General features: G+C 48.1%; 1 protein-coding gene across 2 annotated transcripts in view; it reads right to left on the bottom strand.

Moving 5' to 3' along the window:
- Positions 1-12788, bottom strand: part of LOC139276724 (D-serine dehydratase) — a 153550-nt gene that overhangs the window by 89664 nt on the left and 51098 nt on the right. For both annotated transcript variants that reach the window (XM_070894718.1, XM_070894713.1), the window contains exon 4: positions 11578-11758. In XM_070894718.1, the coding sequence (XP_070750819.1) occupies positions 11578-11758 (181 nt within the window). The remainder of the gene's footprint in view (positions 1-11577; positions 11759-12788) is intronic.

Genomic DNA, 12788 nt, shown 5'->3' with positions numbered 1-12788 from the left:
GACACCATCGAACACTTGGAAGAACCTGGAAGAGGTTCTAAGTCGGCTAGATTATGTGGGACTCAGGTTGAAACGCTCGAAGTGTGTTTTTCTGGTGCTAGGGGTCAATTTCTTAGGGAGAAGAATCGCGGCATACAGCATCAGACCACCGACGGCAAGACGGAGGCCATCAAGAACGTGCCGAGACTACAGAACGTGACAGAGCTGCGGTTGTTCCTGGGATTCCTCAATTATCTTGGAAATTTCCTACCCGGGTTAAGCACCTTGCTAGAACCTCTACTTGTGTTGCTACGCAAGGGAGATGACTGGTTATGGGGGAAATCACAAGAGGCTGCTTTTGAAAAAGCCAGAAATCTGTTATGTTCCAACAAACTGCTTGTTCTGTATAACCCATGTAAACATTTAGTGCTAGCTTGCGATGCGTCTTCGTACGGGGTCGGGTGTGTATTACAACAGGCAAACGAATCGGGAACATTGCAACCGGTCGCCTATGCGTCCAGGAGTTTGCCCAAGGCCGAAAGGGCCTACAGCATGATTGAAAAAGCTCTAGCATGCGTTTACGGGGTAAAAAAAATGCACCAGTATCTGTTTGGTCTTAAGTTTGAGTTAGAAACTGACCATAAGCCGCTCATATCGCTATTCTCAGAGAGCAAAGGGATTATTACCAATGCCTCTGCTCGCATCCAAAGGTGGACGTTCACACTGTCTGCATATAACTATGTAATCCGCCACAGGCTAGGCACAGAGAACTGCGCTGATGCCCTCAGTCAGCTACCATTGCCCACCACCGGATTGGAAATGGCACAGCCTGCAGACTTGCTCTTGGTGTTGGATGCATTTGAAAACAAAAAGTCACCCGTTACGGCCCGCCAGATCAGCATCTGGACCAGCCAGGATCCTTTACTGTCCCTTGTAAAAAACTGCGTCATCCATGGGAGCTGGTTCAGCGTCCCAGCGGAGATGCATGAAGAGATCAAGCCGTTCCTGCGGCGCAAAGACGAAATGTCCATACAGGCGGACTGTCTTTTGTGGGGTAATCGCGTGGTTTTGCCTAAGACAGGCAGGGAAATGTTCATACGTGACCTACACAGTACCCACCCAGGCATAGTAATGATGAAAGCTATAGCCAGATCCCATGTGTCGTGGCCCGGCATCGACTCAGATTTGGAGTCTTGCGTGCAACACTTGCTCGCAACTGAGCAATGCACCCAGGGAGGCACCGCTAAGTTTGTGGTCATGGCCCTCCAAACCGTGGTCTAGGATCCACGTTGACTTTGCTGGCCCGTCTCTAGGCAAAATGTTTTTGGTTGTTGTGGATGCTTATTCGAAATGGATTGAGTATGTAATAATGTCTGTGAGCACGTCCACTGCCACCATCGAAAGCCTACAAGCCATATTTGCCACGCACGGCCTGCCTGATGTTCTTTTCAGCGACAATGGGCCGTGCTTCACCAGTTCTGATTTCAAGGAATTCATGACCCGCAATGGGATCAAGCACGTCACATCTGCGCCGTTCAAGCCTTCATCCAATGGCCAGGCAAAACGGGCAGTCCAAACCATCAAGCAAAGCTTGAAACGTTTGTCGGAAGGCTCCCTGCAGACCCGCCTTTCTCAAGTCCTGCTCAGCTACCGCACCAGACCCCACTCGCTCACCGGGGCTCCCCCAGCCGAGCTGCTCATGAAAAAGGCATTCAAAACAAGGCTCTCTCTTGTCCACCCTGACCTCCATAATCACGTCGAAGCCAGGCGGCATCAACAAAGCATGTACCATGATCACGCAAATTTGTCACGCGATATTGAAGTCAATGACCCTGTATTTGTACTCAACTATGGACGTGGTCCCAAATGGCTTGCTGGCACTGTCATAGCCAAAGAAGGGAGTAGGGTGTTTCAGGTTGAACTCGCAAATGCACTAACTTGCAGGAAGCATTTGGACCAAACCAAACTGTGATTCACAGACAGCCACGAGCAACCCGAAGAGGACACCACCAATTTCGACCCTCCGACACACACACAAGTGGCAACTGACATCATGGTTGACCACGAAGCTGAGCTCACCATCCTCAGCTGCACAGCAGTCCAGCGAAGAACCCATCAACTCACCTACACCTGCATTTGTACCGAGACGATCGACTAGGGAGCGAAAGGCCCCAGATTGTCTCACCCTGTAAATAAGTGGGAGGGAGTGATGTTATGTATGCAAGCCTATGTAACCAGTATTATACGGCCACCAGAGGGCGTACCTGTTGGAGTCCCAATGGATCCCAGCATCCCTTGGGAGCAATGTATATAAGCAGGCCTCCCATGTTGTACCAGCACTCTGGAGTTAGAATAAAAGAACTAAGGTCACACTTACTCATGTCTACAGTACTCAGTTACATTACTTTATTTGAGACATAACAACCTCCAAGTTCCCCTCCAAGTCACATATCATTCTGAGTTGGAAGCATATCATCACTGGGTCAAAATCCTGGAACTCCCTCCCTAACAACACTGTGGGAGTACCTTCACCATGTGGACTACAGCATTTCAAGAAGGCGGCTCACCACCACTTTCTCAAGGGCAATGAGGGATGGGCAATAAATGCTGGCCTTGCCAGCAATGCCTACATCCCGTGAATGAATTAAAAAAAATGTGACTGTGTTGTTGTGTGCATGTACATGCAAAGGTCAGAGAAGGATGAGATTAGACTTGGCTATGATGCCCCATCCAAATAAGATACCCAGAGTGAGGCGTCAGCGCCGTGAAAACCCCATTTCCAACACTGATCGAGACTTTAGGAGAGGAGCAGGGGAAAGAAAATCCCTCAGTGCTGATGTTCCAAATGCTCGTTCCTCCAGCTACCCCTCCCCCACTGCACTGAACAGACTAGACAGCCTCTATGACCCAGATCACTGCCAACTCAGAGTAAATTTAAAAAACCTGTCTGTTCTGCGGAACTAATAAAATGTAGCTGTGCAGTACAACTCCTGAAAACAAAGAATACTAGAGGTGGATCTGGTGACCAATGCCTGGGTGGCGAGTGTTTGCAGCCATACTTTTAGCAAGAGGAATAATGACATTGGGATGGGAGGGAGGTTCCTGAGCTTAAATGTATTTGTGGTTTCTCACACAGGATTGTGATATAGTCAGCACATTCCCACGGGATACCACTGATTAATTAATGGATTTTTTCCCCTCTCTACAATTCCCAACAACCACTCCCAGTCAACCAGGGCCAAACGGCACTCAATTTGGGCCTGAAAGTCCTCTTGGACGGTAGCACAAAACAAGTGATAGTGAACCGACAGGCATTTTACACACCTTTTACTTTTCCATTAGAATAGCACAAAGATAGGCAGAGTGTGAAATTGGCTGCCAATTCGCTATCGCGGGTTTTGCATTACCGCCCAAAACGACTTTCACCCCTCCCCCAATGGCTCAAAAATTTAGCTGCAGTAATCTGGGCTGACACCCCAGTGCAATACTGAGTGCTGCACTGTCGGAGGTGTTGTCTTTCGGATGAGACATTAAACCGAGGCCCCGTCTGCTCTCTCAGGTGGATGTAAAGGATCCCATGGCACTATTTTGAAGAAGAGCAGGGGAGCTATCCCCGGTGCTCTGGCCAATATTTATCCCTCAATCAACATCACTAAAACAGATTATCTGATCATTATCACATTGCTGTTTGTGAAAGCTTGCTGTGTGCAAATTTGCTGCTGCGTTTCTCACATTACAACAATGACTACATTTCAAAATGTACTTCCTTGGCTATAAAGCGCTTAGAAACGTCCGGTGGTCGACATAAAGGCAAGTCTTTCTTTTTTCTTTCTTATAGTTCTATAGCATCTTTGAACAAGTCCCAAAGTGCTTCACAGCCAGTGAGTTACTTTTTCAAGTAAAGAAGGAGATATTAGGAGAGTGACCAAAAGCTTGAGCAAAGACTGCTAACCGTCTTTTTAAACCCCTCTCCCCAGTCTCTACCCTCACCTCTGACAATAAGTGTGAGGAGCTCATGGACTTCTTCATCTCTAAGATTGAAACCATCTATTCGGTTGCCTCTGCCTCTTTCCTTCCTTCCCCTAGCCCACTGGACCAAACATCCTCTAAAGATCCCCCCTGCCCTAGCCCTGACCTCACATCTTTCACCAGTTTCTCTCCGATCTCCCCTCATGACCTTTCCGAGCTCATCTGTCCATGAGACCCACTTCCTGATCTCTTGACCCTATTCCTATCATACTGCTGACCACCCAACTTCCTTTTCTGGCTCCCATACTAGCTGACATTGTTAACGGTTCTCTCTCAGGTACTGTCTCCCTCTCCCTCAAGTCTGCGGTCATCACCCCTCTCCTCAAAAAAAACCACGACCCCTCCATCCTTGCAAGCTACCACCCCATCTCCAACCTCCCTTTCCTCTTCAAAGTCCTTGAACGTGTTGTCACCTCCCATATCCGTGCCCATCTTTCCCGCAATTCCATGTTTGAATCCCTCCAATCCAGTTTCCGCACCTGCCACAGTACCAAAATGGTGCTCATCAAAGTCACAAATGACGTCCTTTGTGACTGTGACAAAGGCAAACTATTCCTCCTCGTCCTTCTTGACTTGTCTGCAGCCTTTGACATGGTTGACAACTCTATCTTTTTCCAATGCCTCTCCACCGTTGTCCAGCTGGGTGGGACTGCACTCGCCTGGTTCCATTCTTATCTATCTAATCGTAGCCAGAGAATCACCTGCAACGGCTTCTCTTCCCACTCCCGCATCGTTACCTCTGGTGTCCTCCAAGGATCTATCCTTAGCCCCCTCCTATTTCTCATCTATATGCTGCCCCTTGGTGATGTCATCTGAAAACACAGCGTCAGTTTCCACATGTACGCTGATGACACCCAGCTCTACCCCACTGCCACTTCTCTCGACCTCTCCACATCTCCACAGTCCTTAAATTGTCAGATTGCTTGTCTGACATCCAGTTTTGGATGAGCAGAAATGTTCTCCAATTGAATATTGGGAAGTCTGAAGCCATTGTTTTCGGCCCCCATCACAAACTCCATTCTCTAGCCATTGAATCCATCCCTCTCCCCAACTTCTGTCTGAGGCCGATCCAGACTGTTCACAACCTTGGTGTCATATTTGATTCTGAAATGAGTTTTCGACCACATATCCGCAGCATAACTAAGACCGCCGATTTCTACCTCCGTAACATCGCTCGTCTCTGCCCTTGCCTCAACACATCCGCTGCTGAAGCCCTCATCCATGCCTTTCTTACCTCTAGACTTGACTATTCCAGCACACTCCTGGCTGGTTTCCCATGTTCTATCCTATGTAAACTAGAGGTGATCCAGAACTCGGCTGTCCATGTCCTAACTCGCACCAAGTCCTGCTCACCCATCACCCCTATGTTCGTTGACCTGCATTGGTTCCCGGTTAAGCAACGCCTTGATTTCAAAATTCTCATCCTTGTTTTCAAATCCCTCCATGGCCTCGCCCCTCCCTAACTCCAGCCCCACAATCCGCGAGCTTTCTGCACTCCTCTAATTCTGCCCTTTTGAGCATCCCGGATTATAATCGCTCGACCATTGGTGGCCGTGCCTTCTATTGCCGAGACCTTAAGCTCTGGAATTTCCTGCCTAAACCTGTCCGCCTCTCTACCTCTCTTTCCTACTTCAAGATGCTCCTTAAAACCTACCTCTTTGACCAAGGTCACCTGCTCTGATTTCTCCTTATGCAGCTCGGTGTCAACGTTTTACCTCATAATTATCCTGTAAAGCTCGTTGGGATGTTTTACTACGTTAAAGGCACTATATAAATGCAAGTTGTTGTTGTTTTAAGGAGGGTCTTAAAAGGAGGGGGAAGTGGCGAGGTAGGGAGGTTGAGAGGGAATTCCAGCACATGGGGCCTTGGGCGGATGAAGTCACGACTGACAATGATGGGGTCAAGTCGGAGTAGAATGCACAAATGGCCCGAATCAGACAAGCTGAGCGTGGTGAGGAGGGGGGGCGGGTGAGGTGGAGGTGATTTGCAGGGATGGAGGAGGTTACAGAGATAGAGAGAGACAACATCAGGAAGAGATTTAAACACAAATATGAGAATTTTAAATTTGTGACATTGGGGGATCAGGATCCAATAGCGAGGACAGCGGACCTGCTACGCAAATGGAAGTATGAGAGAATATGGGGTCAGAAGCTCAGCTCAGGGTCAAATAGGGCGCTGACGTTGAGACAGTCTGGTTCAATCTGAAAAAGTGGTCAGAAAGGGGAAAGGAATCGGTGAGACGCCTGCCCTTGCAGGTGGACGTAAAAGATTCCATTGTACTATTTTGAAAAAGGGCAGAGGAGGTCTCCCAGTGTCCTGGCCAATATTTATCTCTCAACCAACATCAACAGATTATCTGGTCATTATCACATTTTTGTTTGAGGGACCTTGCTGTGCACAGTTTGGCTGCCTCGTTTCCTACATTACAACAGTGACCGCACTTTGAGCACTGTGTCCAGTGCTGGCCATTGAGACACAAGGGAGACGTTCAACTGCGAGAAGCAGTGCAGAGAGCCTGAGTTTTGAGGAATGATTGAAAAAATTTAGGTCAGAATGTTAATCGGGAGGCGGGTTGGGAGCGGGAGGGCTCGGAAGGGATCGGGAAATCTGGGAACATGAGTTTCCCTCAAATTTAATGGCAGGGCCTGATTTGCATTTGAAACCTGTGTTTCCCACCCACAGATGGAGCAGCTGGCTGGCTGCGGGCCGGTAACTCTGCGGCATTAGGCCGCAGGGAGCAGGGAGGGAGGGATCAGGTGGAGGTTGGGGGATGTCAGGGGCCCAGACGCGAGCATTGGGGAGGAGGGAGCGAACATCAGGGGCCTTGGATGATGGGGAAGGGGGTGTGGAGAGAGAGAACATCGTGGCTGGCCTGAAGATCATCGGTGGGCGGGGGGTGGCCGGGAAGGCGATCGGAGGCCTCATGGGGGGGGCTCCGATGGTGGGGATGGGTTAGGCAGGGACAGATTCTTGAACAATAGGGGAGTCAAGGGTTAAGGGAAAGTGGCAGGAAAGTGGAGTTGAGGCCAAGATCAGATCAGCCATGATTGGAGGAGCAGGATCAAAAAACCGTAATGGCCTTCTGCTCCTATTTCTTATGTTCTTATGACACTGGATCCAGGAGGTAAGTGTAAAGGTATTTACCTCCTGGATCCAGCAGACCTCGCCTTCCATTAGTTGTCGGGTTTCCCGAGGACTGAGAAATCCGACCAGCCACAGTTAAATTTGAAATGCTGGTTAAATCTGAGGCACGCCAGCCTCATTAGAACATTTAAATAGGCGACACGCCTCCTGGGAGTGGGTTGGCTGCCCCGCCCTCCGTCCTGCCTCCGTTAAAACCAGAAGTGGTTGGATTGGAGGTGGGCTCTGGTCGGGATTCAGTTTTTAATCACTTTAACTTCCCACCCGACCCACCTGTTCGTTGGGGTTAAAATTCTCCCCTTGGGCTTTACGGCCTGGAAAGGAGTGTCAGAGAGGTAATCTTATATAGAGTGACACAAGATAGTTAAGGGAATGGAAAAGGTAAATCCAGAAAATTACTTTAAATTGTGAGAGTAGGAAAAGGGGACACAGGTTCAAATTAGTAAAAGGCTATTTTAGGATTGATGTCAGGAAATTCTTCTTTACACAGAGTAATCAACGCAGGAATGGACAGTCAAATAAAGTAGTGGAAGCAAGAACCCTGGAATTATTTAAGGAACAATTAGATGGTAGTGTGTTAGGTCTCTCTTGATGAATGAATTAAGATGGGCCAAATGGCCTCCCACGTTTGTAAAGAAGTTGATTTTATTCAGACTTTTAAAAAATGTTACAGAGAGCAAAACAAAGATTGGACTCTCACATGGGGAAAGGTAAACCTGAAATAAATATGAACAGATATTTAAAAAACATAATTAATTTTTGTCATAATGGAGAAATTTGACACCACAAAATTAAAATTAGTTTTTCAGGGATATAATGTTGGTTTAGCAGTCAATACGCTGTTAAAACCCCAGTTACACCAACAAGGCCTAATGTTTAATGAGGTATTTAACAGCGATATTACCGCGGAATAGTCAAAGTTTTCGTCAGTTTCCCTGACTTGACAGATTACACTGGTTGCCGGCTTGGCGGGAGGGGGCGGAGTCCACAGTGCAGTCAATGTCGGAGCAGTGAATTACTGGCCGCAACTTCAGGATTTTCACGTTTAGATGCGCACGCGCTACATCCTGAAGTTATGGTCAGTTCGCTGTTATTACCCACTGCAAATTCTGGGCCATTGTGGTCTTGTAACTCAGAGTGAACCATAAGGTAGAACCCTGGGATTTTCCTGGTCTGTCTCCTTATATCATATCATCATAGACAATCCCTCGAAATCGAGGAAGACTTGCTTCCACTCTAAAAGTGAGTTCTCAGGTGACTGTACAGTCCAATATGGGAATTACAGCCTCTGTCACAGGTGGGACGGACAGTTGTTGAGGGAAGGGGTGGGTGGGGAGTCTGGTTTGCTGCACGCTCCTTCCGCTGTCTGCGCTTGATTTCTGCATGCTCTCGGCAATGAAACTCGAGGTGCTCTTCCTCCACTTAGGGCGGTCTTGGGTCATGAATTCCTAGGTGCCGGTGGGGATGTTGCACTTTATCAAGAAGGCTTTGGGGGTGTCCTTAAAAAGGTGTTGTTTACTGATTCCCCTCCGCTCCCCACCTCTCTGATACCGACATGGAATTAAGGAATAGTCAGACAAAGGGAGATAATAACAGTACTGGGTCAATGACATCCCTCTTGCTAAAAGCCTGTAACCCGATCCTTGTTAGACATCAGAGGCAGAAAGTAATTAAAGGTTGTAGTATCTGCATGCAGTTATAAAAAGATTGCATGAGGTCCCTGGGGGCAGGGGTGAGAGAAGGGGTGAAGGCGAAGTGTCACGAGAGATTGTTAAACACTTAACAATTCACGTTTTGGAAGCAGCCATTATCCAGCAGTGCTGTTACGGGCCTCTTTTACGTTCATCAGCCTTCAATACCCTCCCCAACACCCCCACCTCCCTGTTGTTTGATGAGGTTGAGTTCAAAGGTTGAGATATTACCTGAATCCTTAAAAAAAAGTCTCACCGTGGTGCAAAGTTGGAGCTCTGTCCTTCGGTAAGGGGTCAGTGATGGAAGATATTACTGGTTTGCATTTAAAAAGCTCCTACAAAAAAAACCTTTAACTCTTTTCCCCCCTCAATTCTACCCCTCCACCCTCATCCCTGAAATTCTTGACTCACTCTGTGCTTGTGAACATCGGGTGAGGGCAGGATCAGAACTCGATTATGATTCACCATGCAGTCGAATAGTCCACTGGCACTCATCACCTAGGCTTGCACATGTGGGCAGCAGAAACGTTACAAGGACACCCTCAAAGCCTCCCTGATAAAGTGCAACATCCCCACTGACACCTGGGAGTCCCTAGCCAAAGACCGCCCTAAGTGGAGGAAGTGCATCTGGGAGGGCGCTGAGCACTTCGAGTCTCAATGCCGAGAGCATGCAGAAATCAAGCGCAGGCAGCGGAAAGAGCGTGCGGCAAACCAGTCCCACCCACCCTTTCCCTCAACGACTGTCTGTCCCACCTGTGACAGAGTCTATGGCTCTCGTTTGGACTGTTCAGCCACCAAAGAACTCACTTCAGGAGTGGAAGCAAGTCTTTCTCGATTCCGAGGGACTGCCTATGATGATGATGATGATCATAATGACGACATGAAAGAACAGTATCTTAAGCGAGGTGCTGGAAGCCCGCCAGTGTCCATGTAACTGACCCAATGCTTACACGAGAGCAAGATCCTGCAAATCCCCTGGGAGGATAGACGCACCAACTTCAGTGTTCTCGATCAGGCCAACATCCCCAGCATCGAAGCACTGACCACACTCAACCAGCTCTGTTGGATGGACCACATTGTCCGCATGCCGACACAAGATTCCCAAAGCAAGCACTCTACTCGGAACTCCGACATGGCAGGCGATCCCCAGGTGGGCAGATGAAACGTTTCAAGGATACCCTCAAAGCCTCCTTGATAAAGTGCAACATCCCCATTGACACCTGGGAATCCTTGGCCAAAGACCGCCCTAAGTCGAGGAAGAGGATCCGGGAGGTCGCTGAGCACCTCGAGTCTCGTCGCTGAGTGCATGCAGGTTCACCAGACTGATTCCCGGGATGGCAGAACTGACATATGAGGAGAGACTGGATCGACTGGGTCTGTATTCACTGGAGTTTAGAAGAATGAGAGGGGATCTCATAGAAACATATAAAATTCTGACAGGTTTGGATTAGACAGGTTAGAGGCAGAAAGAATGTTCCCGATGCTGGGGAAGTCCAGAACCAGGGGTCACAGTCTAAGGATAAGAGGTAAGCCATTTAGAACCGAGATGAGGAGAAACTTCTTCACTCAGAGAGTTGTTAACCTGTGGAATTCTCTACCGCAGAAAGTTGTTGAGGTCAGTTCGTTAGATATATTCAAAAGAGAGTTAGATATGGCCCTTACAGCTAAAGGGATCAAGGGGTAGGGAGAGAAAGCAGGAAAGGGGTACTGAGGTTGAATGATCAGCCATGATCTTATTGAATGATGGTGCAGGCTCGAAGGGCCGAATGGCCAACTCCTGACTCCCCACCCACCCTTTCTTTCAACGACTGTCTGTCCCATCTGTGACAGAGACTGTAATTCCCGTATTGGACTGTAGTCACCTGAGAACTCACTTTCAGAGTGGAAGCAAGTCTTCCTCGATTTCAAGGGACTGCCTATGATGATGACACGAGAGCAGGGGAGAGACAGACAATAACCAGAAGCTGTTGATGCAGGACTGTTCAAACTACAACTGGTGGGACACTTGCGTTTTAATTTCCTGGGCTTTGTGGTTTGCAAAGTGCTGCAGCGTCATTAGTGGATAAAACCCGACATCAAAATGCCAAGATCGGTTAGTTTCAGTGATATAACAAGAATAACGGAATTAACGAGATTCTGGATTCCCTCTGAGGCTCTTAAGTGGCCCACAGAGGCAAACAGCTTGGACTTAGTGTGTGACATTTCAGGTCGTTCCAAAGTGCTTCACAGCCAATGAAGTACTTTTGAAGTGTAGTCACTGTTGGATTGTAAGAAACACAGCAGCCAATTTGCGCACAGCAAGCTCCCTCAAACAGCAATGCGATAATGACCAGATAATCTATTAATGTTGATTGAGGGATAAATATTGGCCAGGACACCGGGGAGGTACCCTGCTCTTCTTCAAAATAGTGCCATGGGATCTTTTACATCCACCTGAGAGTGCAGACGGGGACTTGGTCTAACATCTCATCCGAAAGACGGCATCTCCAATAGTGCAGCACTCCCTCGGCATTGCACTGGAATGTCAGCCTAGATTTATGTGCTCAAGTCTCAGTTCACAGCACTTTTATGTTCAAGGCCTGAACCCACAACCTTTTGTCCGAGAGGCGAGAGTGCTGCCGCTGAGCCATGGCTAACACCTTGGATAACAGAGCACATTCTTTGCTGCTTTCCTCCATCTGCCACCCACAAAACAAAGGAAAGATTAAATTATTTTAAAAAACAAAACCCCTCGTACTTCTCCACAAATTGCAGTGTGGCGGCGATGGTGTTGTGTGCCACGGCCTGGATTTCCTTCACTCCAGTCGCGCTGTAGGAATTCCCACAATGCGCGTACACACCCGCCAGCTCCACACCCTCGCACTCCGCTATGGATTTCGCCAGTATCAGCGCCGTCGGGTCCTCGGGTCGCACCCCGGCTGCGGGAAGAAAGAAAGTGCAGTAAAATCCTGAACCTCTCTGCATTTCCGCTATCAGGCTCATTTATTTATTTTATTTAAATAGCCCGTCGTAGGTCAGTCTCCCTTGGCAGCGCCCTGCCTCCTTCCCCTGCCACCCAAAACCTGCTCCAGGTTAAAATTTGTCCCCTAGGTTCTTCACCCTGAAAAGGAGGCTGAAAAGGAAAGAGGTGATCTTACAGAGATAGTAAACCAGTTGACAAAGTAGACAGGAACAGTACTTCTAACTAATCCCTGACATTAGCACAAGGGGAAACAGGGACAAACTAATTAAGGGACAATTTAAGACTGATGTCAGCCTTGTCTCAGCGGTAGCACTCTTGCCTCAGAGTCAGACGTTTGTGGGTTCAAGCCCCACACCAGAGCCTTGAGCACATAAATCTAGACTAACTCTTCAGCATAGTACTGAGGGAGTGTTGTCCTTGGGTTGAGATGTTAAACCCAGGTCCTGTCTACCCGCTGAGGTGGACTTAAAAGATTCCACGGCAATATTTTGAAAAACAGCAGGGACGTTCCTCCCACTGTCCTAGCCAATATTTATCCCTCAACCAGCATCACTAAAACAAATGGTCATTATTTCATTGTTGTTTGTGGGAGCTTGCTATGTGCACATTGGCTGCCGCGTTTCCTTCCTTACAACAGTGACTACACCTCAAAAGTATTTAGTTGGCTGTAGGGCACTTGGGATGTTCTGAGGTCATGAAAGATGCTATATAAATGCAAGTCTTTCTTTCGTTTTGTTGTAAGGATATTGCTCAACTACCCTCTCCTCCTTTAAGACTGTCCTTAAAACCATCTCATTGACTGAAATCTTAGTCACCGCTCTGAATGCACCTTCTTTGGCTCAGTGTCTCCTCTTCACCTCACGTTTCTGTGAAGTGCCTTGGGACATTTTCTTTCCCTCTAGGTTAGAGAGGTGATATGAATACATGTTACTGCTGTCACCCGAAATACTGGTCAACACCTGGAATGAATAGGCAGCAGAATCATT

This window comes from Pristiophorus japonicus, chromosome 1 (genome assembly GCF_044704955.1).
Source record: "Pristiophorus japonicus isolate sPriJap1 chromosome 1, sPriJap1.hap1, whole genome shotgun sequence".
Classification (NCBI taxonomy): domain Eukaryota; kingdom Metazoa; phylum Chordata; class Chondrichthyes; family Pristiophoridae; genus Pristiophorus; species Pristiophorus japonicus.
The sequence above is the reverse complement of the archived record's forward strand: the minus strand, read 5'-3'. Positions and strand labels throughout refer to the sequence as shown.